Source organism: Molothrus ater, chromosome 1 (assembly GCF_012460135.2).
Source record: "Molothrus ater isolate BHLD 08-10-18 breed brown headed cowbird chromosome 1, BPBGC_Mater_1.1, whole genome shotgun sequence".
NCBI classification, from domain to species: domain Eukaryota; kingdom Metazoa; phylum Chordata; class Aves; order Passeriformes; family Icteridae; genus Molothrus; species Molothrus ater.
Window position 1 is genome coordinate 118,893,947 of NC_050478.2, and position 26,980 is coordinate 118,920,926.

The 26,980-nt window shown below is 36.3% G+C and overlaps 1 protein-coding gene across 1 annotated transcript in view; it reads right to left on the minus strand.

The window, feature by feature from the left end:
- Positions 1 to 26,980, minus strand: part of ARFGEF1 (ADP ribosylation factor guanine nucleotide exchange factor 1) — an 84,788-nt gene that overhangs the window by 51,651 nt on the left and 6,157 nt on the right. Inside the window, exons 2-4 of the mRNA XM_036401741.2 lie at positions 6,741 to 6,771; positions 2,663 to 2,819; positions 1,479 to 1,625 (exon numbers count right to left, since the gene is read on the minus strand). Of these exons, the coding sequence (XP_036257634.1) occupies positions 1,479 to 1,625; positions 2,663 to 2,819; positions 6,741 to 6,771 (335 nt within the window). The remainder of the gene's footprint in view (positions 1 to 1,478; positions 1,626 to 2,662; positions 2,820 to 6,740; positions 6,772 to 26,980) is intronic.

A 26,980-nucleotide genomic window follows, 5' to 3' on the forward strand; every position in this document is an offset into this window, starting at 1 on the left:
TGGAATTAAGATTCTTCATCTTCACATACTAACCACCAGAACCACAGAAGAGTCTAAGAAGATCATCCTTCAAATCATACTGAGCAGGGTCCACATTCATCTCAGAACTGAAGCGTTAGGGGGCCTAAGAGAGTATGACTGACTTAGAAGTTTCATTATTCTTTCAAAGTCAAAAATTCTGGTCTTTGCCAAGGTTATTTAAAATTTTCAAGCTTTTTATGGTGTTCTGTGTATTGGACAAAGATGGAGTCAAAGTCAAAATAGCACTCTTCACTTCCCAGTTACTCTAACATGGCAATTAGCTACACGTAAACAGTAAAAAAAATTAAGGCACTAAAAGAGTGTACACACTTAATGCACTTGGCAATTGTTGAAGAACTGACTTTCTCAAATCTTCTCCTGAACAGAAGGAATATTAGCTCTTAAAGCCCCGTCAGGCAGAGAGGATTGGAATAAGAAAGCATTCAAACAGACAGTATTACAATGAGAGAGAGTCATAATAGTTTCAGCCAGTGAAAGTTTAAATCAATAAAAACTTCCCTTTGCAGGATGACAAACATCTTAAACACATGGGCAAAACAACACAACAAATCTAGAAAACAGCAGCATGAACCAACATTTGTAACAACTATCTGCAGAAGTGGAGTGCAAAAAAGAACAGGGAAGATTTGAGCTATGAAAAGGAGAAGAACAAAGTACATTTTTTGCATTAATACAAGTAAGTACAATCTGCAAGAAATGTTAATGTCTCAGGATACATATACACAAGATTATGAGGTAACAAATACTCCATTTTGTTTAACTAACTTCAAATGTATTCTTCACTGCTGTTCACCATCACAGTTATTTAAAGACTGCTGTTACAGGAACAGGGTACAGCATTTCCACTAAGCAGCCAAATTCTAGTACTTGGCATAGTAATTTCCTGAAACAAATACCCATAATTAATGGCTGCAATCAGAAAACAGGTTCCCCAGAAACATTTGTACAAACTCCACATGCAACATTTATATAAGCTGTGGAAACAAACCCTGGACCTCCTTCAAGCAAAAGTGTATGACACAGCAGTACAAAGCTACCATGGTAATGTCCAACTGCCAGGTCTAATTGCATTTCATCAACAAATTCCAAAATGGATTTTAAAATCTGCTGCTTAATTACCATTTCTCCCACTGGGAGTGCAGGATTGTTTGACAGTAATTCCTCACAATTAGAGGCTCCACAGGTCTGCTGTGAATGAATTTCACCCAGTGGTACTAGACTTGAGGCCACAACCATGAGTTCACCCAAAATGCAGTGGAAGAAATTAGGGGAAGGGAAAAGAATAGGGAGTTTACATCTCCAAGAAACAGGATGAAGAAAGTATTTTAACACTACCATGACATTTACAAATTAAGCACTTCTGGTTTTGAACTCTGAGGTCAAGAATGTCTTTCTGCTGCCACCACTATAAATACAGGAAGTATTAAACATGTTACCTTTATTATTTGTAGCTGAACCCCTTCGTCTGTTTGAGGGCCTTGAAAACAGCCACATATTGTCTCGATAATTCTATCAATTAGTTTTTTTCCTGGAGCTGTACTGTCTGGAGCATTCCCTGTCAAGTGCCCATATGCTATAAGTTTCTGGAGAGAGGAAAAAAACCCATGTAAATAAGAGCTTTAAAAAATTAGGCCAGCTTTTGGTTATAATAAATAAATTGACTTGATAGTTCTAACTTGCACAGAATAAATAAAACAGTACCTTTTACCCCATGTATCATAAAACAACAAAGATTTTTTACATATCCTCCAGATTTATTCAATTTTCAGACAGCAACTGCTATACAAAGTTTTTCAGCAAGATAAAGTTTTGTTCAGCAGTTAATGTTCTAAACCCAACAGGAGTCCAAAAATTAACTCACATCACAGAAGTCTTTATATATAGTCAATATGCAAATGCTTTTTATACCAGATAAACCATCTGCAAATGCTCTCTATTTGAGCTACTAGCTAGTGTTCAATTTTTTAGAGTTTCTTCTGGTGTTTGGTTTTCTAGTATCCTTTGCTTTCCTTAGGTCTTCAACAGTTAGAAGTGAAATTTACTACAAAATTAGTAAAATCCTCTTCTGAACACTTTAGGCACAAGAGTACTTGTAAATCCCCATGCTACACAGAGTAGCATCATGGTACAAGAGCAGGCCAGGCACACATGTGCCTGTGACTGTAAATTGAGTTCACTGTTGGGCTGCTCTGAGGAGTGAATGGCTAAATACAGTGCTGCAGAATTTCTTCTGAAAACATTACAAGAACCTCGAGAGTTCTGAGAGACTAGACATCTCAAATTGTAAATATTTTACTGCAATTATAAATAGTATAAAATGAATTTCTAATGCTATACCTGCTGTGTTTGCTCAACACACATTTAAACACATGAAAACAGGTTGCTGTACATAATAACCCAACCAGGAAACGCTGGTAAAACAGACAAAGAAAAACACACATACACTACATAATAAATAAGGCATTCATTCATCTTTTGTGAGAAACACATTCTGTTTGGTTGTGTGTGCAATCAAGTAAAAGAATAAAAACCCCATGACATTATTTATTTCATATAACTACTCCCCCTCCAAAGCAACAGGATTTTACAGCTGATAGTGAAAACTCATCTTCATACAGACCTGTAAACAATCTAGAGATGTACTGACAATCCTGGGGCACTTGGACTGGCATGCCAATTCAAATGGTAGGAAGTATTTGTCCGCTTCAATGAAGCTTGTCTTTGATTTCACAGGTGGAAGAGTGCTTGAACCAGACTTTGCTTCTCCATGAGGGGGACTAAACAGAATGACTGTATTAGAATACTGTAAAGTGATCACACAAATTGTTCTCACCACCACAATGTTTATGAATGAAATACAATATCAAAAAAATTAACATTAGGAAAGACAAACTTCTAAGAATAGTAATCTGTAAAGTATTCTTAACACCTTTTATACTTCATGGCTCCTTTGTGGACCAGGCAAATTGACCCACTTGCCTACAAGGGGATATCCAGTGGTACCTGCTGGTTTGGAAGCAGAAAGACTTGCTTCCTCTCAAATACCAAAGGACTCCCCTTACTAAACTGGCAAAAGCAACAAACTAACAGAACAAAATGAGCAGAACCAACATATCTCACTTGGGTAAATTATCTGAAAATACTAACTAACAAAAGCAAGAAAATTCTGAGCTGTTAAAGTTTTATTTATTACAGCACCTTTAGAAAGGTCGTGATCATTAATATCACAAAAGGATAATTAGGAATGGGTCATTTTTCACTAATTTGAGTGCATCAATGCAGTTTTGCTTTGGCTCAAAGCAAGATGTTTAGATTTTTCATTTCATAGAATAACTCATCACCTTTACGTAAAACATTCCCAACCTTTTTTTTGCACTCACAGGTATCTTTAGATAAAAGGTAAACAACACTGTCTTACACAGGCTTGAAAAGCAGTATTAAAAAAGTGCAAAGTGTCATATTCTATAGTGAAGGCTTAAAGAATTCTTGCAGTAATTCAACCAGATCTTGGTAGAACAACTGCATTGAAATACAGCATGCACATTGCTAATTAAAACAGATGCTTCAAGGAATGCACTCAATTTCATGTTCCCTAAGTAGAAGAATGAACTGCTAAGAGTTCATTATAAATCCAAAGCATGACTGCAGTCCCACACATTACAGAGTGGGCCTTAAACTAATCAATACAAATTAGTTTCAGCTTTTCAAGGAGCTGGATTGTCCTTGAGATTATATCTGTCACCACATTCAAACAGATCTTGTTTAGGTTGCTTAAAAAGGGCACCCAAATTCAAGACTTAAGAGTTAGTAATTAGTATTAAGATGCTACTTTTTACTGGCTATATCTCTTTTGAAGGTTTAAGAATTTATCCCCATTTTTTTTCCTGAAAGAAAAAAAAAAGAAACCTCTGAAGAAAGCCAGAGTTGTTTTGTTTTTGGTGGTTTGTTTTTTTTTTTTTTTTGGTTTGTTTTTTTGTTTTTTTTTTTTTTTTTTTTTTTTTTTTTTTTTTTTTTTGTTGGATGCATAACTTATTTATTGCCCTGTATTTTTCTGCTGGAAGCAGAGCTCTTTTGAACAGCACCCTAATCAGATAAGTTGCAGAGGAAGTACATGATTCTTCTATGTTCCTGAATCTCTCTGATACTCCCTATAAAAGCTTTACTCTGAAGAATGAAAGGGCAGTTATCTGTTGCTTGTGTCTTATGACAAGACTGCACCTCATCTAGTGATTTTGCCCATTGAAACTATTAAAATTAACTTAGAAAGACCACTCTGGAAATAAACCCAGAATTGTTCAAAACAAGGAGCAGGCCACGGTGAGATTCCAAAAATGAAGAACCCATGCCACAGCAAGCTGCTACATTAGCCTGGAGCGTCTCCTATTCTCTGAATTGAAAGCTATTTTAAAATGGGCAAGATATTAAATATGGAAGATGATGCACATTTGTCTCTGGAAAAGCAATTCAATAAGCTCTTCACACTGCTGGTAATGTAAGGGAAGGGGATAGCAGAGAGAGGAGAAGAGAAACTCAAAAGGACTTCTTAATGTCAGTGAATTGCTTCTAAACCCAGGAACTATTCCCAACACCTTCTTCCCCCAAGGCATCTACAAAGCATGGGAATTATGAAATATGCTGGTATTTATGTATTATCCATAGAGAAAGGCTAAGGTATGTATCAAATAATGGATTTGGAAATTTATTTTGGCAGCATTTGCTGTGTAATGGTTACATAAATCAGCTTGTACTTTCTTATTCCCTTCCCCTGCACCCCACTACCAACTACCAGTTCTGTTTAAAAAACAAATAGCAGAACAAAAGAGCTGTTTTCCATGCAAAATTTCTGGAAAGCAGAAATTATCTACTCTTCAGTTCATTCCAGGTTAACTGAGATCAGTTACCTTGAACAGGAACTGGAAAAATTTACACACTCATCATTAGAAATCCCTTAATAGGACATTTGAATCTCTATTACAGAAGTAAGATCCTGAAAATAATTTAATAGACTATGAAGTTTCTCTATCCTAGGGCCTAGAAAAACAGTATTTTCTACTGCACCTAAACAATTTGACTCTACAGTAACAATAGAGAAGTCCATTCACAATTTCCAAAACCAGCAAAGTCTTCACAGTAGCAAAAGGCTACTGTCTAAAATAAAGACACCACCAAAGAAACCAAAATCTATTTAGAAAATGGGAAGATAAGACATACACATTTTACTCCCAAAAAGATCCCAACTTCAGATATTGATAGGGCAGAAATTATGCACTGGAAGTTCAGAAATGGCCCAACCACATTTGTATAAATTATTTTAATTCTGTGGTCTCATTTAATTCTGTAGTTTTAGCATGGTATTTAACTACAGGACTGGATATTACTTTTCCTTATTCAGTGCCCAGAACAAATATCTCTCACTGAATATTTAACATAAAGCATTTTTTCTTATCATGCTTCACAACGTGGACTTCTGCTTTATTTATACCACTCTAAGAAAAACCTATTATAAATTCATATTATTACTTTCTGTCTGAGACAATCTTGTAGTTCTGGATGCAATGTTTTCTAAACACTACATAAATATGAAATTTATTTTTACAATCTTACTATGAGCTCATTGTATTGACTTCATTTTGCTGGGGGAAAGCAAAGCACAATCTCAATGAGATGCACCCTTTAAGTTTTATGAGCCCAATTTGATAAGCTGCAAGACTAAATTTTTCAGCATATTTGATATTATTAAGTTTTCCTTTACATCTTCTTAAACAATGTTCCCACTGACTTAATTACTACTAGAAGTGATTCTATTTTCCAAACCAAAACTGTAGATTTCTGCTCAAATATCCAGGAGATGAAGCAGAAATCCTTAGCATCCAACTTTGACAGCTGTGGTTTTAATGATTTGCCCAATACTGAAATCCAGTTACAGGGCAGAATAGAGATCCCCAAGCAGCACCCAGCTGCCTAAGAACATTTTCATCCTCAGTTTCACCCACTGATCCATTTCTCTCAACAAGTGGTATGAACAGTCTTCACCACCAGTCCTGACTCAGAGTTAGGAACACTGGATGAGGAAGACAATCCTGTGGAATATGTAACGAAATGCCAATAACAGATCCCACAGCTTAGCAACACTTAGAAGTTTGTTGACAGCAAAAGACTGTTGAATGTCAATTTTTGGTTTTACCATCACTTGTAGAAGAACTGCCTTCACAAATCTATACCCTAACAAGGTCCTTTCCAGACACTATCTTTGCCAGTTACATTACTTTTCTCTGCTCACTCCCACTTCAGCACCCCAACCTCCTCCCTCTGATCACTCACTTCAAGTATTTTACCTGCATTCTTCCCCCTTCTCTGAATCTACTTCAAGGCTCCTCCAGCAATACATTGAAATAAATTTCTGTGCCATCCACAAAGATCTTTTCCAACTCTGATCCCTATTTCCTACACTCCCTGAGAGTACAACCTTGCTCCCTTCTGAGCTACCTTCTGCTGCTTCTCCTAAGCCCTGTGCCTTGCACCAGAACAGCCAGACACATAAAGCAGCACTATCTGAACATTTCCAGATACCACCAACCACCCAAAATATGCTGAAAATGTTTTTCAGACAGAGTCCATACTCCCCATGCAGAATAAATATGGTACACATTTTAAGATGTTAAAAGCACTATCACTTAATACAATGAATTATCACATACCTTTGCTTTTCTGTTTCAGCCTTTATTTCCTCTGTAAAATGAAACAAAGGCACAGTTATAGAAATGGCATCATAAGCGCATTTATAAAATTAAGTAACAGAAAACTACTGGATAGCAAAACTATTTAGGCAAACATCTGAAACCAGGATTATTATAAAACAGAAAAAACATGTTTACAGTTTCATAAGTACCTGTACTCTCCACCTGCATTGACTGCAAACTGTACCATAATTACTTTGTTAATCTATATTCAAAACTGGATGCCTAAATTTGCATCCAGTCATGCCAGCTAAACATCATGTCCCTGAAATGCTTCTGTGAAGACACTGGCCAGCTCTTTTCACAGCTGATGTATATAGAAATAAGAAGGAAAACACAAATATTATTCAAACTATTAATTTACCCATAAAGAATATAAAACATATACTGCTTGATAAATACATATTATACAGAAACACTACCAACAATCCACTGCTAGTTCTTAGATGAAATCTGAATGACCAATTATCACCCCTGGTTTTAAACAGTGTAGATACCACAGTAATGACTAAGGGAGAGGAAAAAAGTCTGTAGTAGCTCTATTTCATATTATTTTCAAATATATTATAACAGAAGGATGAATAGTTTGCAAACATTTTCAGCAATTTTTTAACTATACATTTTCAAAATAATTTTAAATTACTGGAACTAATTTTAGGAAACATCTTTGAGTCAAGACTAGTCTTGTCTATTCTCTAGTCATTTTGCACGCTTAAATCATAGGGAATTTCATAAAGCCTAGGTTTTCCAGTGCTGAAGCAATACATACTTAAAATAAACTGTACAGGATCAAGAATGAATGTGTGTGTGTGTTTTTAAAGAAATCTCAGGAGATCTATTCCAGTATCAAGTCCTGCTCAAACATGCAAAGCCGTAATCAACTAAATCAAACACTATACTTTGATTTTTGTGTATAGGCCTTGAACTAGTGGCATGGATTGATTCTGACAAAAACCACACCAACTTAATCTTTCTAACCAAGCTCCCATGCAGCAAAAGCACACTTTGTCTGCCTCCTGTCCTTCATTTGCCATTTCACATGGTCATACTGATTCACTTACCCAACACAGGTTCTCATGCTCGGTATTTTATCACAAATCACTTGCAGCAAATATGTTGACTAACTCACTTTCTCAACATCCAGAGAACTGAACATATGGAATGCACATCACCTTAAAATCTGTATCTTACTTCTGGTAAGACTGATGGTCATATTTACACTGAGAAGCTAGCAGGTCACTGGTTCATCCCAGAAACAGCTACTCCAGAAGCTGATCAAATCTGGGCTACCCAGGACTAGACAAAACACGAAAATAATTCTAGATTCTAGACACTAAGCATTCCTCAGTAAGTAGCAATAATAAGACTCATGGTCTGCAATGTTTCAGTAAAGTATACCTTCCTCCCAGATTATGACGACTTTTAGTCACTTGAAGACAAATTCCTGACCAACAGGAAGGAGAAGAAACTCTCTTCCTCCCTTCCAGCATCTTCATACCTTCCATTATTTTACCTCCCACCTTAGCACTCACACCCAGGAACTCTGCTTCCTGAGATACGCTGAAGTCTGTCCATCAAACAACATTATCAACCAACAGATAAAACAGAATGACTTCCAAGTTTACAGTTTCCAACAAAACTGACCAGAGGTAAAAAGCTTATACAAGTGTCATTCTAATTAAATGTTACTACCATTTCAAGCAGCATTGCCTAAGTCTATTCATGTAAAACCACTGATTTTATAACCTATGTTAAATAAAAAGAAAGGTTCTTACAGTGGCTGATATCAATTATTTTACAAGACTAGAATATTTGTAATTGCAGAGAAGCATGATATAATACTATTAGTAAAACAGCAAACTTGAACTTTACTTTTACCCTTGAGAATAGAGAAAATCTAATTTCTTTCACTGTCTGATCGCTGCCTCTGCTCTCAGAACACAAGTTAATCACAGTACAATTTCACGGTCACATATCAACTACATTCAGTAGGAAGCATACAAAAATTCAAGGAGCATTATCACCAGAAAACCAGATTATAATAAAGGTAACTAACAATTCTCATGTGAGGTAACTAATCTGTTAAAGACAGATGAACCAGAACAGTTACTGATGCATTCTTTTCAATGGGAAAAAGTAATCCCTGCAGAACTAAAAATTAGCTAGAAAAGAAAGATGAAGCCAGGCTTGACATAAACATTCCTTAATTTGCTCTCCCTCTCTCCAAACACACAACCAAAACTGCAACAAAGAGGATCTCAGAGTCAGAAAAGCTTATTATCTCAGAATCACCATTCATTCTGGGAGAGAAGAAATAAAGAGAATGTAAGATGCAAGAACAGGGGATGAAAACTGTAGGGAAGACAACACCTTCATCTGTATTTTTTGTGATGTAAACACAGAATTAGTATGAAAAACAGCTCAGATTACTCTATGGTACTGAAACAATCACGCGCCCTAAAATGGAACTAGTTGTCATAATTTAAAAGTGCAGCAGAAATGACAAAATAAACCCTTTCTGAATCTCCCCTTCACACACAGCTCCAGAACACCTCTTTACAGAATTCTGTGACCTCTATGACAGAATTAATGGAAATACACAAAGCTTTTGCACACCGAAGCTAGAGCTGATCAAAGAAATATATTATTTTGCAGTTTTCCAATGGCATGCATCAACCGTTTCCCCAAACAGGCAAAATGAGTCATGTACATGAGTTTCAACATCATTTTCCATTTCATCTACACTTTTACAGACCATCATAATTTCAAAGAAATCTCTGAAAACAACTAAGACCTTTGTTGTTGGCTTTGAGTAATTTTCTTCACAGTAGGTTGTAGATGGTGCTGGTTTTTGTGCTGGAAACACTGTTGATAATTCAGGAATGCTTTAGTCAAGCAGTGCTTACAGAGAGTCAGTTTCAGTTAGTTACAGAGAGTCATTTTTTCAGTCTCATATTCCACCCCATCAGTGAGTAGGCTGGGGATGCCCACCACAACAGCCAACCCCTACAGACCCCAGGGGTATTCCATTCCCCAGGGTGTCACACTCAGCAATAAAAAACTGGGGAAGGGTGTGGGTGTGCAGTTTCCCTGTGCTGCTTGGGGACTGGCTGATAATTGGTCACCTAGTGGTGAGCTACTGCATTTTTCTGCATCACGTTTCTTGTGTTTGATTTTCCTTGTCATTTCTCCCTATTTTCCTTTTCTTTAAATTAATCTGTCTTTATTTCAACCCAAAGCTTTTGCACTTTTACCCTTCCAGCTCTCTGATACAAGCCAGTGAGAGGCTGTGTAGGGCTTAGCTGCTGGCCAGAGATAAACCACAAGAGGCATCCATAATTTCATTCTCACCTCTCCAGCTTTAATTCACTACTTTTAACATGACATTTGAACACTTTTCCTTACTCTCTTCAGACTGCTTACGGTTTTCAGCATAAAAAACCTCAAACTAGTTTCCAGTTTTCTCTCTCTTCCTTTAACACCTTATAACCAGCTAATCTCATGTGCAACTATGAAATCAACAAATTTCTCTGTAATGACTAACACCAAACAGCAACATCAAAATGGCCAAGCAGGTCAAGTAGGTGCTGTGGGCAGTACTGGATTGTAACACTGAACAAAACTCCAATTTAAGAATAATTCACTGTTTACCTCCTGTATCCGATTCAAAGTATGATTTAAACCTTAAGTACATCAAAGAGCATCTCTAATAACCTAAATTTCAAATAGGTATCTTTAGGTATTATTTCCTTCTGGTTACCTAAATGTGCTGTCATACTAAGTGAAGTAAAAATATTCTAGAGTGATACTTTGGCAGAAGTCAAGGATAACATTCTCATCAAGTAAGGAATAACTAAAATGTTATCTTCAGGATTGCTACACACAGCTAAATTCTATGATATCATCATCAAACTGTACATTAGATTACAGGAAAAAGAATTCTTATGGAACTTGCTATTGGGAAAAATGCAAACTAATTACCATAAAGTGAAAAAATACTTTACAAGTTCATTATAAAATATGATGGGAGGTAAACCCCACACATCTAAAAGTATTTAATACATCTCATTCAATTTTTCCATTCTTGCATCAGAATTGTATTCAAGTACATATTACATTCCCATAATACTGTATTCTAAACAACTGCCAGAGAAGCACATGCATAATTCTTAATTCCACAAGAATCTGCACATCTAAAACCTAATTCTCACTGTAAGCATCAGAATAAAAGCGTATTAAATATATAATGAATTCAAGACAGAAAGCAGTGGCATTTTAAAGAACTGTAACCATCTTAGGCAATCAGAAGGTAGAACTATCCAAAGCAGCACAGGCTGCAATAATTCAAGGAAACAAGTCAATGTTTGGAGTTCACATGACTTACACCACAGAAAACTACTGTGAGAAGGAAGCAATTTGCATTCAATTCTTTCAAGTCAAAGCAGGTGGATAAGATCCAAGGAACAAGCAGTGAAGATGAATTTAAATTACACCACTATCTATATTAAAAAAAGGTGAAATCAAATTAAAGCATTAAAGCTTTGCTTGAATTGACTTGGCTTGCATTCTTCCATCCAAGTATTCTAGTGACTGTCTCCAGTATCATACAAAATATTGTGGCAAATAAATGATTTAAAGACCCCACATTTTCCCTCATTAACAATACAGGAAAATACTTCTCCATTTCAAGGTACACAAAAACGCTGGAATATAAACCTAGAAATTCCTTATTTATTTGAAAATAACTTCAATTAACTACACTCCCAACCATGTAATGAGATTATTACACATATGGTAACAGTTTAATTTTAAAAAACTACCAAGTTTGAACTTACAGTAGTAAAGCCATATAACTATGACAGGAACAAAAAAAACAATTTCTCCTTCAAAGAGAAGAAATTCCAAACAGATCATGCTGAGTATGTTCTTTCCTGAACTGGGTTATTAGAATATATTTCTTAGGAAATATCTCAAACTTACTTCATTTCTGGATATCTGTTAGCTTCAAGCAGACTTGAAAAATCTCGTCTATTCAGCTGAAGTACTAACATCCAAAAGGCACTAACAGACTCCAGGAAAAAACCTAAAATAATTACATCTCACTAACCCAAATAATGGAACTGGAGAAACATACAGCTGTTTTTAACTCAAGCTCCACTATCCTAAAAAAATTATAATCTAGAGATGCCCACTGTGGGCAATTTTTGCTAAGTCAGTACATTTAAGAAAAACCAGTAAGTTTATGTCAAAATACATGCTGCAAATTTAGCACTTGCTTTCACCCAAACATTATCCTTAACATCTAAGCCACTTACAGATCATCCACAAAGCTTAGGATTTGCCAAGAGACAGTGTCCAGAGCACACACACAGACTTTACTGAGGCTTCCAGCTGACCACTCTTCTTGCTCCCATAGAGCCTTTGTGCCACTGCCTCTGAACTACCCCAGTTTCAGTCTGTCTCCTTACTAGAAAGGAATGAAAGGAAACATACTAAGGAGGTATGGAGAACTGTCCAACCCAGATTATGGTATTTTCCTGTCCTATTTAATTTTTAACTGCAGCAGTTAAATTAACTCCTAAGAGGTGTAATTAACTTCATGAACTTTTAATACATCTATCTGCAATGTCAATGGAGTATCAGTGTATGCAATAGCAAACAGATAAAAAAAAAAGTAAAGCCCCACTGGGATCTCAAACCAGCACAGAATAATTAAACAGTTCAGTTTAACACTGTACTAATCTATTCCCCTAGATTATCAAATCAGGTTGACCTGCCTAAAACTGGTAATAGTGTAATGAAAATTCGTTATAGGAAGACAGTACTGAAATGATTAGTATTTTGGGTTGCCTGCAAAACAAACCACTCATTATGAAAGCTGAAATTGTTTCTTAAATGGAATTCCCAAGATACATATCACAGCACTATGTCTTCCTCTAAATCCCATAAATAGCTTTTTCCATCATACCTTCCAGTATGAACAGAGATCTCCCCTCCCTTCCCTCAAACCCCCTTCTACACAGTCTCTAGAAAAGGTGGGCAAAAAACCCCTATTTTGGGGAGCCCAAGAACAGGCTGATAATGGCACTAGGGTCCAGCTTTTCTTCTGTTTTAATCCAGCTAACCTAAAGAAAAATAGGATTGGAAGAAATGCAGATGCAAGTACAAGCCCAATATAGCATCAAAGTGTGAATTTTACCTGCATACATTCTCTTAATTGTAAAATATCATGAGTGTTCCATCCCTTTAAAAATCCCTGAGCTCAGACTTTAGCACAGGCCTTGAGTGAGAGTTTATTCACACATCTGTAAAACTGCTGGTTCTTGCTGGGGTTATTTACACCTTTTCAGTATACTAAGTTTCCTCTGTCTGTAAAATTATAGCTCACACAGCTATGGCACAGGGACAGAAAACAGCAAAGTTCTGTACATATTTAAGAAAATCACTGCTGTGGTCTCATTTAGCACATATATAACAGAAAATAATTCCTGTACAGACAAATAAAAGAATCTCAGGAGTATGCTTGAACACTTCCACTTGCTTTCCATGCCAACATATTACACTTTTGCAATTTCATGTTTGCAGGTATCCAAGGAGTAACCAAGGAAGCAGGTTAATTTAAGAAGCAGCATTCCAAACAGCAGTTATATTTTGAGTCTGATAACTGTTGATGAAATTCTGTTAAATCCTCCTCATTGTGCTCTACAAAATCTTGAAATCCTCTAATCAAGTGAAATGCTTCCTTGGTGTCAGAAGTCATATCTCATTATCTTTGAAAAACATGGAGGAATAACCTTGAATCATGTAGAGAACTATTTACATATACATACACATGAAGTCAAAACTCAGAAGTCACAAACACTGACTTTGGTTTGACATGCTTCAACTTTAGATGACACTAACTCCTTTGAAGAGTGCTAATACAGGAAAGGAACAATATCTGTTGTTACTTCCCATGCCCTATTTTCTGATATGCTACAGATTCACAGCAAATCCTGTCCAAGTGTTTCTCTACTTTTATATCTGCACTTCAAAAGCTGTTATATCTCATGCTCCTTATTGTTTTGGTTTTTTTTAATCTTTGAAGCAATCTTCTCCTTTATTCTCAGTTTTCTTTTTAGCCATTTTTAGATGGCACTAATACTAGAACTACAGGTTCTCCCCAGCCCTGCTCACAATATACCATTCAGGAATATGCAACTCTGCTGTAAATTTAGAAACCTGAATGCACAGCTTGTCTTGGTTCAGTCAAACTTAGTACCTGCTCCTTCAGTTTATTACATATGACATTTTCAAATACAGAATCACTGGCAAATTATACAAAAGCAGAAACTACTCTAGTGGCCTTATTCTGCTTAAAATTAATTCAGAATAATTCAGTCCACAGGGGTTTTATAACTGGATTTCCTGTAATAATCCTTCTATTTGCTAAACCAAGTTGAGACTACTGTCAAGTTGCTTCTCTACTTGAGGAGCAGTGACACACATATAGGTCACACATTGCCAAGGATAACTGAACACTGGTCATTCTTACTAGTATTTATTTTCTAACATGTGGCTGAAAAGCTCACTTCCTACAGCAGTAAATCCCCTGCTTCCCCTCATTACTATATGGGTCATCCCTCATTAAATCTACAGCAAACTCCCAGCCACACCCAAATTTGTGTTTTTTTCTTAGATCAATATCAAAGAAGAGAAGTAGACTTTTTAAACAGTTACAAGAGGAGTTACAAGAGGATAGCCATGCGTATTTAGTTTAATCAAGCAGGGCATACCTTTCAAATACCTTGTGCCACCCTTTGGCACCTCTTCCCACAATCTCTGGGAATAAGTTTCATGCTCAGAACTGGTGGTACAAGTTGCTGAAAAGGTCCATTAACATAAAAGCAGCTTGGTTGCTTACCAAACAGTCACCTAACCAGACTAAAAAAAAGGATCTTGCCTAGAGAGACAGTTTTCCAGTGTGCTTTAATCCAGTCTATCTGAGGGTGACCACCAAAAAAAATGGCTCCTCCTATTCCACTGTGTGTGCATATCTGCATTCTCCTTACACAATAGCTACCAAGGCACTGCGCTTAAATAGCCTGACAATTTTAGTTTTCATTAGGTCAGAGAGCTATTTCAACTCACTGTAGATCTACATGACCCTGAGTTGCCATACCTCATGTGCATCACATGTTTTGGGAAGGAAAAGCTGGAACAGAATTGCCCATTGCAGTGTACACCAAAAAATGCACTGGAGTAAATATACTGCAAAAGGTCTACAAAGTCTACCCACTATGTCTTATCAACATTAGTACTATTTTTATAATGAAGTAAAGTTTCAACAGGACAATAATGTTTCTTTATCACATAAGGGGGAGAAAGCCTGCAGCTGCATATTCTTCTTCATATTCACAATGTGTATATTCTTCTTCATATTCACAATGTGTATAGTTTTTCTAACTCTTCTTTCTCATGTCACATATTACAACACTTGAGTTGTGTAAATTCTGTTTCTATAGGCTACAACCCCAGCAACACAGCAACAACTATTCAAATGGAGACAGGCAGCACATTTTGTAAACAGCATAAACTTCACGTGGATGTTTTTATTACTTTTTTGTAATTCTTGCTGCTTAAAGAAAGAAGGTAGCACGCATGTGCTACGCACACAAATGAGTCAGCTACAACTCAGAACAAAGAAAGACCATTCAGCATGAAAAATTTACTATAATGTTCAATGTTCTGAACAGCAAAAAATAAGTTACTACCTAACATCTCTTTCCTCCTGCCTGCATCATCTATCTAAGTCAGTACAACTGTCTTGCACACCTGCAATACAACTGCAGATGGATTTTTCTAGTTAAAATGTAACAAAGCAAAACCAGATTAAGAACATAAATATTGATTTTTTAACCTAAATTTTAAAAGACTTTTTCAAAAAAATCCCACAACATAAATGAGTTCCTACACCTGGTTTTACCATGTGGTAAACGGTAGGATGGGGAAGAAAAGAAATGCTTTACCCAGTATTACTGCTACTGCTGGGGAAGTACAGGTTTTTAAGTTACAACCGATTGGAATAACAGAACAGAAAATGAAATTCAACATGTAAACATGAAAATGTGCATTGAGGGAGGTCATTTATTTCTTTAGTAAAGAATATGACGGAAAAAAATTTTGCAGAGAAACACCAAATAAGACAGATCTCCTACAAGAGTTTGACCAAAGGGCACACTACAATTATTTAGGTCCAAATAACTACAACTTAAAGAAAAAGCCATTTCACTAAGTGCAACAGTATACAAAAAGATTCTTACCAGTATCTCTCATAAAAATAGCACATGCTGGACTAAGAAAAGCAAGAATTGCAAGTCTTTGGAGACAAACAGACAAAAAAAAAAACCTGAACAAACCATAAAAAGCAGCTTCTCTGCCTCAGGAATTGATTTTTCAAATACTCTTGCAAAGAAGCATAACTGACATTTAAGCAGCACACAACAAGGTAAATGAAACTGACTACCAATGATAAATTCTGTAACATAGTGATTATAATCAGCATAATTCTTGTCAGAAGCGAGACTTTATTTACATCATCTCTGTCAATGCAACCTGACATTACAAAGCACCCTGTGTGAATTCCTGCAAACACTTGTAACCCCTCTAAATAGAGTTAGGAATCTACTAATTGAATTAGGTTTCAAATCCAAGGGAGGGGGAAAGGTTAAGTCTCAAAGGATGACAGAATTTAATGGTCTGAAATAATACATAACTCCACCAGTCTCTATAGAATAGTTCATGCAAGATAAGGGGACTCAACCCAACTCTCGTTTACCTGAATCAACTGATGGCACACATTATTTTGTCAGCATATTCATGAAAGAGAAAACAGAGTGAAAAATCAGGACAAACAGAAATTCTCAACAGTGTATCCTGCAGAGAGACTTGGTACATCCAGTCCTCCTATCAATTTTCTCAAGCATTCATTACTTCACTTGATTGAGTATTTGCTCCAGTCAGAAGAGCTATAGCTTGTGCTGCATGCCAGAGGAGGGCTGCAGACACTCTCTGGGCATGGTGGGTTTATGCTTCCTCCAAGCCACAAGGAAACCAGCTCTGTTGTTTGAAATTGTGAAGCATGTTTGCCTGTTTCTAGAGAATGTGAGTCATCAATAACTCTTGATTTGCCACAGCAGATTGATATGTTGCTCTGTGAAATTTTGAAAAGGCAAAAGCAAGCCTCAGTTCTTCTGCAAACTTAAAATAATATAACTGACTACATATGACATTTCTGGTGAAAGCCATCAGACAGGAAATGTATTATCATGTCCTACAGAGACAACAAGCTTGTGATAATGCAAGCTTGTGACTTTTCTTATCAAGCTTGGCTTCCCGTCTTTCCATTCCTTTAACTGAACAGCTTGGTTTCCCTCACTCTTAGAATCAGAAACTCAAGCACATTGCTCTGCTTGGAAAAGTGTGGGTTTCTGTCAAAAATAATAATAATTTTAAAAAATAAAATAAATATATGTATATGTATGTCAGAGGTGGAAACAAACTTTGCAGACAGAGATTACATTTGAAGTAGGGACAGCATTTTTAACCAATTCATTTTCACGTGCCTGATAAAGCTTATCTGAAATGAAATACATCTAGAACAAAATCCCATGATTTGTATCTCATCTGAAGGGACACAATGAGCTTCTCTCTGAAGATCATCTTTAAGTTTGACCTTTAAGTTCAAAGCAGGCAAACATGAGCAGTCTAACTAAAAAAAATCAAAGATCTGATAGTGCGAAATCGTCTCACTCCTGTGCAATGTAATTGCTGGATTCCTCCACCCTATCCATCCCTGTAAGAGAGAAATTTCTGCACACTCACTTGAAGTCAAGCAATGCAGTAAATGGAAGGCTTAATAGAAACATGTCTCTTAAGTATCTGACTCTCAAAGTGTAATTAGCATTTTAATTGTTTGCATTTACAACTGGAAAAGTATCCCAAACATTCAACAGAACCTACATTTAGAACCACAAAATGTTGCATTCCAGCTAAGACTCAGTTTGATAGGTATGATGTTTCTCCCTGCATGTTTTCATGCATGCTGTCTGCCTGACCTCTTATAAAAGCCAAGTTGGCACTGCAATTAGGAGCTGAGGAAGCTGAAGTGCAGATGGACCAGGATGTCTGCTTCAGAATTTGCCCAAGCATTCTCCAAAGCCAGCAGAGCTGAACAATAATCATGGAGTACAGGAGATCAGATACACACGAAGGCCTCTAGTCTTAAGCATCTTACTCTTTACCCTTGCCCTGCTTCAAGAGGTTACGCTCTCATGACAGCAAGAAGAACATAGTAACAGAAGTAGTAAAAACCATGAATTCAAGTCACAAAGTCAGTTTCTCAATTTCTCCTCAGCACAAATACCCTCATATTTTAATGACAGTATTACAGTTGTATACATAAAGTGTTGCAGTTACATAAACTCACAGAAACTAAAAGAAACAAAAACTATTTTCACTTGTGTACTTGGGTTCTTTGTGAATCAACATTTTAAGGCCTAACCAAATCTAACTTGGAAAGAATCAAGCTACAGTATATTCTGCAAGTCGAGCTCTCTTTGTGTTATACTGTTCTTCCTCCTTCAGATGTAACACAGCTTTTTACACTTACATGCAAAGTTTAATTCTAGAATGAGTGTATCTTCAGTTTATTATGCCATTCCCAGAACATCAGTATTTTCAATCATAATTTCATGTCATAAGTCAGGTATTTGTATGCAGCAACTCCAGTCCATTTAATTAGAGAATTTTTTTTTCTTTGTAGCTAACCATGCATTTTCATACACAAATTTTAAAAAAAATATAGTTTTGAACTTTTGTACTACTCAGATCAAAAGCTATTTCACCATAAAGTGCAGACATAGTAGAAAAATAAACTTCAAACAAGAGGAATGAAGGCATCAAATAAAGCTTGATGGACAATGAATGTTTCATGAAAATCAGTGTCCAAAGATGCAAATAAAAACAGATCAACCCTATACCAGATTTTTTAAAAAAGTTAATGAGAGCTTTTAGAACTGGGGAACAAAATATTAAAATTAAATCTAAATTTAAGAAATTAAATCTAAAAATATCTGACTGTATCGGACAGAAAGATACAAGAACAGCAAGTTTTTCTTAAACCCTTGATATCCAGTCTTCATTTTTGCTTCCAGGAATGGCCAACAGCACATGCTCAAGTAAATGCAGATTACAAAAGCAGGGCAGGAATGCTGCAATAGTTCCCTCCTACCAGTATTTAGCCATCTGTGGCTAACGCTCTTCCTGTGCAGAGACTGTTCCTCCAGGTTTGACAACCCTTGTTAAATTCTCACTTAATCACTTTTCAAATAATTTTAACTTTTGGGATTAATGCAATTACAAGCTGCAGGAAAGAATATTTTTTTTTTGCTTTACTTAAAGTACTAATAAGCTGGGTTCTTTACAAGCCCTCTGTATCTGCATTATGAGAAATTACAAGGAATTACTCTCTCTTCATGTCTACGCCACTTAGAATTTTACAAACTTCACAATTATTTTTCCCTTCAGGGAACAACAAGCACAGTCTGCTTGATCACCTCTCCAAGACATTCCACACTTTCAATCATCTTTGCTGGCTTCTGCATCAAGAAGGCAGCAGAGAGCAAAACTGCAAATGGAACATGTGGTATCTTTTTATAAAGCAGCATAACAGCTTCATTTTTTTTCTCTATTGTTTTCATGTTTGTCTTTTTTACAAAGGAATAATATTTTGATGGAATCAGACACAGTAATTCAATGCCATTCATCCTCTTGAGAGATGTAAGTCCTATTAAGAGCCCATGTTTGTCCACCCACACTTCTGACCAGTTTCCTCCTCCTCCATATAGGTCAGCTGGCATTTAGCAGCACCCCAACAGTGCCCTTTGATCAAGGAGTGGGTCAGTACAGCATAAGTGCTGCCTTTGGCAGGTTGTTTTCACTCTGTTAAGTATTTTCCTTAACTAACCTTTGTAACCTCCCCACTCACCCCCACACACCACAAACCTCTCCAGAACTGAACTATCTCTTTGTAGGGAAAACAGATTATGTAATCCTTAAGAGCAGACATTCAGGAGCCTTGGGTGAGCAACCTGGTTGAGGCTCACCGTTAAGCTGTACTACCTTACACTTATCTATACACTCCATGACTCTGCCCTGCACATCTCGGATGGTAGGTTCCTCCTCAGAAAGGTCCACACTGATTCCTCCTCACCACAGCACACACATCCATTCTGTTCTCCATAAGCTTTATTCTTTCCTACAGGTCAGACTTGCCAGGCTGAAGCTCTCAAGATTTCTTCATTGCTCATATCCTTGGCACTTTTTTAAAAAAAAATCAAAACCAACCACTGGCTCTAGTCACATTTAGCACCTCCCATTCCTTTGTTAGCAACTAATGAAATTTAAATCTTACATGTTCTATTAAACAATCCAACAACTTCAGATTTGAGGCCCTTTAAAAACTCCTAATCTAGCAAGTTAATAGGAGCTTTAGTTTAGACTTCAAATTGAGATTTTTTTTCCCAAGTCATTAATTTTAATTCCTCTATAGGAAACTTCCTCAGCTTCCACAAACAGTAAAAAGCTAAGTTTTCATCTTCTTCAGTACCTTTGTAATCCCCAAATAATTCTGTGATACTGTTATCACTTACAAGCAATATGGATTATGGGTGTGTTTTCTCTGCTATTAGCTCATACTGGCTTTACCACAAAGATTTGAGGAGCTTTTATCAATAGCTGATATGCACTAACTGTTAACAAAACAGGTGACAAACAATCAGCTCTAAGATTCGGCTCCCCTTTCTGATCCCTCCATCTTGTGTTAGCCTTTTTGACATTAAAAAAACACAGTCTTTAATGAGTTTTTTCATTACTGCTATAAAGCTTATTTTGAGACTATGTTTGAGCATACAGTGATGGGACTGCTCACAGTTACAGGTGAGCTCTTCAATTGCTACATCTTAAACCAATTCCTGGGTACTACTCAAGAAGGACACAAGAGCTGCTCAGTACATCTTAACTCAGTGTTACCTGTCAATGCAGTTGAATTTATTTACCTACCATGACTAAGCTTTCTGTCAAGCACAGCAAATTAAACATTCCTACCTTCATAATTAATGCTATGGAATTAAGAATTTTCCACAAATTGTCCCTTTCTGGGATTCCTTAGGCATTCCTGGCCTAAGACAGCACCCTCATTTTAAAACCACTGATACTTTCTCAGCTGACTATTTTTAAAGACTTCTGGCATTCATATATAAGCAAGCAAACATTCCTTTTTGACAGCGTTACCTATTGATGAAACTATTTCTTGAGACTTCTGTTATTTTCTACTGTGCTCTATTTGACTTTTGCTTGGTTGGTGACAAATGAAGACTGAAATAAATGTTTTATTAATGCTTCGCATTTATTCTGGCAAAGACAGGCTGCTGCAGAACAAGGCTGTCATTATGTTTCTCAGTCTTGTTTCTGGATCATTTGGCAGTATGAACAAAGCTACATGTCCCCTCTTCACACAGCCCACCTCTTCAGTAGACTTTGTCATGTAACATGATGCTTTGAACATTCCTTTTTCTTTTCCTTTTTTTCAGCAGTAAGCACACGTGCAAAGCAGTGATAATGCATCCTTATTCCATACTTTTTTCGAGTATAGCCAGCTACCCCAAACTGCTATCATATACAATTTTCACAGATTACCCAAGGCAATAAAAGTAATTACACCTCTGCTGTGCCCTCCATAAACACAAGTATAAAATATATTAAATAGTTGTAATATACATACAGAACAGACTCATGGAATAAAAGAAATCCTGGAATAAATGATTATTCTATGCCAGTAACCTGAGCATCTTCATCTCAAAACAGGCATTTATTTTGACTGCTAGAATATTTTTAAAATAAAACCCAGATTTAAAGCTGATCAAACTATGGGTAGTAACTCTTCCTACATGCTGCAAAAAGGGAAGGCTTTTAAATTATCCTCCTGACAACACGGACAATCATTTGCTGTAACATTTTCAATATGTATAAGCTCTGTTTCTCTTCTGCAAAATGACCAGAACCATGATTTGTTGAAAACAAGATACAACCAAGGACAGTAAGGTCTTGTGTGGTGTCAAGGTTTATGAATCGAATTAAAAGATCCCTTCATAATACGGGGAAAATCTACATTTTATTTTTAACCTTGCTGTAGATATTTGAGTTCAATTATTTTTTTCCCTTTTGGAAATGGGTAGTTTAAATAGTAATTTAAAAGTTGAAGATTACTAAGCTTTATTTCAGACTTAAATAGAAGGTAATTTTAAGCCCGTGATACCGAGAGAAATTGCAACAAAATCCCCAAACAAACCCCCAACACACTCCCATTAAGTAGCCTGCTCACTACAGTAACTTCAAAAGCAACAAAACACATGACACTGCAAGACTCTTATCCATTTCAGACACTAAAACTTTAGAAGGTCACATGTAAGTCTGTACATGAATTATACTACTGGTAACCTTCTAATTAAAAGAGCACTAAACCATTTCCCTCCTACTGTAGCTCTAAATTATAAGAAAATCATTATCTTTTCCAGCCACAAGATGACAGCCAGAAGATTACAATTTAATGATTGTTTACAAAATTCACAATTCATATTTGATAGTGGAAACAAAAAAGGATAACAATAAAGTATGGACTTAAGTTTATTTTTATGTCTGTGGTATGCCCTCCAAAAAGGTTACAACCATATCAAGATGGTAATTTTCACCCAAACAAAAATATGAACTTGTATCAGAAAGCTCCAACTTTATATGAGAAGTCCTGACGTGAGCTCTTTTAAACAAAGCATTCAAGGTGACCATACTGTTACCGAAGTCCTGATTTCTTCATTAAGTGCTGATATAGAAAGCAGGTCAGACTAAGATATTTAAGTAACATATGAAATAAAAATATGAGTATTACTGAAAGCTCCAGTGTGACTGCCTTCAGTACAACATACATACATTCATTATTAATACAATTAAATCTTAATTTTCCATGTTCTTTACATTTATTTACAATTTATTTTTCATCCAGTAATGTTTTTTAGAATTCCAGACTGCATAAATTAAGATAATTATTCATATGACAAGTATTCTTCCTTTTCTCAGATGCCCATAAGGCAGCAAGTAGAAGGCTACTTAAAAGGCCATCACTACACATTAACTCTACTCAAGTATTACTAACCCTAACTCATGTTACCAGCCATGCTACAAGAAAGTGCTTCTTTTACCACTGCTTACCAAACTGTGAAGAATTTTAGGCATTCAGTTCCATATTTACTGGATCCACTGCAACCATAGTTCTAAATACAGTATTATGAAAAAATGTATTCCCATTGACTATGCAAATTCTTTTTATTTAACAATACAGGTAAATTTACAGTTCCTTAACAACGTGTCCTAAAGTGCTCCTAAAGAACAAGTAGGAAAGGCACAAGATCAGTGAAGGAGAAAGAATAAGTAATTACTGTTAAATAAAAACTGTTACAAACTACAGCAGTCAGTCAAAGAAATTGCCACCTGCCTCAAGCTCATCACTGAAAGGCCTAGAGAGCAATCAAGCAGACAGCAGCTTCAGCTTTCATGTGATAAGAAGGTGAACAAGGAAAGAATGGTCCAAGTGCTGCCTTTCCTTCAATACAAAAGGATGTTAAGAATTTGAACATGGATTTTGTTCTGAGCAAGACTCTGGGATGGAGGTCAAACTTAGGTGCAGAGAGGAAAAAGAGCCAAGATACAAACCTGAAGCTTCTCCAAACATCACTAACTACCACAGACTATATATCCCACAGTGTGAGGTACAATTTGAAAGAAGCAAACTATTTCTCTTTACAGCAAAATTTATAAGCTTTTAACATCTATTTATATGCACAATCACACAAAATCAGGTTTCATGTCTTAAATCACAAGTGGAGAACATCCAAGTGTCTCATTTTCATGCACGTGAAGAAAATTTTAATCACACTTCTCAGACACTTAAGTTTTTATCCAGCTTTCAAACTTCCATGCAAAAGCAACTGCTCTATTCTAGCAATTTTACTTAAGGTCATAAAGCTCTGTCTCCAGCTCAGAATAATGGAAACAAAGGTTAATTTATTCCTATCCACTTTCCTACACTCCACACAAGACCCATGCCAATATTCTTGAACACATCACAGTCCATCAGCCAAATAAAGCAAGCCAAATTAAGACTCTGCCTTTTCCAGGTTTCCTGAGCTGCAGAAAGAACTCTGACTTTATGTTGGCTGCTGCACTCTCAGTCCAGGTAATAGTACCACCCAGATCTTTATACACACTGTTAACACCTGCAAGGTCACTTCCCAGGCATGCAGCAGTGTGTCAGTTTTACATACAACAGAACTACACCTTTGCAAAAAATACCTTCACTTGGAAGGGCATTCCCCTTATTCTTACAACCTGCATTAAAATGTACAATGCTCTGTGCAAGTACATCTGCATCAATTCATAGAACAGTTTGAAAACTAAAATATGATGGGAAGCTACCAAAGAAATCATACCAGTGGTACACTTATTTTTAATTTACAGATTTGAAGCTCTGAAAGTCTACCTCATACTATTCAACTGGACAGCTTAAACTATAGTACAAAATGCTGTATAATATCTTCAGTAAACCTCAACAGTTTTATAACAATTTCAAAGCCTAAAAATATCTCCTCCCTCATTTCTCTCAAACTGCAAAGCTGCACATTTCAATGTGAAGGATATTGGTCATTCAAACCAACTGCAGTGCAAATTGACACCTGGGGGTTACTTCAAGTGAAATAAAAAAAGGAGTAAAACACTCCTGGATCCAGCACTGGCTAAAATATCTTCCTGTAAAATATTTACCAACCTAATTACACTTTTATTTTTAACTGAAAAGTAGGAATAACATAACAAACCCTGTTGAGATTATTAGAACAGCAAGTGCTAAAGACAGTATGTGCAGAACTGCTGTTATTAATGGATCATTTTCTTGAAATTTATCTCCCTCCGTGTTTGAGTAGACAAAAAAAGAGAGCTTGAATAAACCCATTTATCTGAAGGGCAAGTAACTTCAATTCTGTTTAAAATCTAATTTTTCTCACATAAGAAATACATGAAATGAAAAAAACAACCTGAAGAGCACTGAACGGCAGACATAAACCATTTGAACAAAAACAAATAATAAACAGCATAACATCAATAACTATGCAATCTGGTACCACATGAGTATATATGATACAGTACCAGAAACAGAGTGGCAGTGGGGAAAAAAAAATCAAACCTTCTGAAAGTCATTAAAAAAAAAAAGTCCAAAGCAATCATGCCCTAAATGTCCTATTAAAAGATACCTTTGGTTTTGGAAAAATGTAGCTATGCTGTTAAACTGTTTATACAATTCTAAAATAAAAAGTGTGGACTTAAAAAAACCCCCATCCATGCATGGCAAAAGAGCTCTAAGTTGTATAAGGTACAGAGTTAGTACAACATCCACATTCCCTATCCCAGCTTTTAAGCTATTCTTGACCACAGCACCATAACAAGAGCTCAGCCTCCTCAAGACTTGAAATTCTTTAAAAGTTCATGCCTCCCAACTAAAATCTCATAATCTACTAATACACTTAAAACTTCAAATTAAAGAAAACCAGCCAACACTACCAAATCCAGAAACCCCTGAAAAAACCCAAGCAAAATTTCCAACACCAAGAATACCTAAAAGCTAAGACCAAGGGTAGACTAGAAAGAAGCAACATGAAAAACAGGGTGGGGAAAAATACCAAACCAAATTAATCAACCAAAAATCACAAAATAACCCCTCACACCAAAATTCGTTAGTATTTATCAATGCAAATGAAATGTTATCGACCATTTTTCTACCAGTTTGGCAATTTTTACTTCTAATCATTTGAAGTTAAGAACTGAAGAACGTAAGAGTTACAGAAGACTAGTAAGTGGTGAAAATGCCTTATAATCTACCCCCAAATTTTAAAACTGGTAGATAACCTGCCTTTTTTTGAAAACTATTTTTAAATCTTTCTCAAATCCTTACTGATTGCCAATTTTGTTCTCACTGACATATATATCAGTCACTCCAGTACTTTGCCTGGAATCAACGTTAAGCCAATACACCAGTAATTACCTAGGTCATCCTTGTAACCATGCTGGCACAGTAGCAGATGTCTTCCAGTCCTTTGGAATTTTCTCAGCACCCCAAGATTGATTAGAAATCAATAAGGGAATTGTGCCAGGTATTTCAAACTCTTGGGGCTTGACAGACCTATTTTTAGTGTTTCTCTGCATTTATACTGAAAATGGAAAGCATCATATAACAAGTATCATCTACCTTATCCCTCAAAAGGGATTTTTTTTAACACTCCCCTGCATTCCATTACAGAATCTATAAATTATGAGCTGGGTGGTAGTGTTTGGTAGGTTTGGGGTTTTGTGTTTTCTTCATTTCTGGTTACCACATTAAGTGCTTTTCATAGAAACGCCAGCTACTATTTGTCCAATTATCCTTGTACAATATTCTCTTTCTATAAAATCCCACAGAAGCATTTTAAGCTCTCCCTGGTTGTTTGGGGGCCTCTTGTATGTGATTTTTCTAAAAGGTCTGTTTTGCCTAGGTATAACTTAGAGTTTCTTCTACTATGTACTTACAGGAAAGAACTACAGGCTAACTGGACTATGTCTCTATGCATCTGACTAGCACAGCTACTACACACTATTTCTGTCTTTTAAACACACACAGTAAAGGTCTGCCTCCTTTACAGATAAAAATTATCAAACTTCTTACTCAGCTGTACTTCCACAATATTTCCCTCCTTCCTTGAAATCCGCAGAGCTGTTTCCCAAGTCCCTTCAGCCTATAAAGCTCAACTGGCAGTAGCTGTCTTTCACAGACCAGAATATTTTCTCCCTGCAAGCCATCAATTTACACATCACACAGGAAAGCTTTCCAGCTGGATACAGAAAACCCAAAACTCGTTTCCCCTGCCTATTCGAGTCACTGATTTACCACTAGCTGTTGCAGAGTAGAATAAGAGTCATGGGCAAGTTTGCAGGTCTTGCTTCCCAAGCTCCTGGCAGCATTCATTTAAAGTACAAACTAATCAGCAACCTGATAAAAGTATCAACACCAATTAAACCCCCAAACT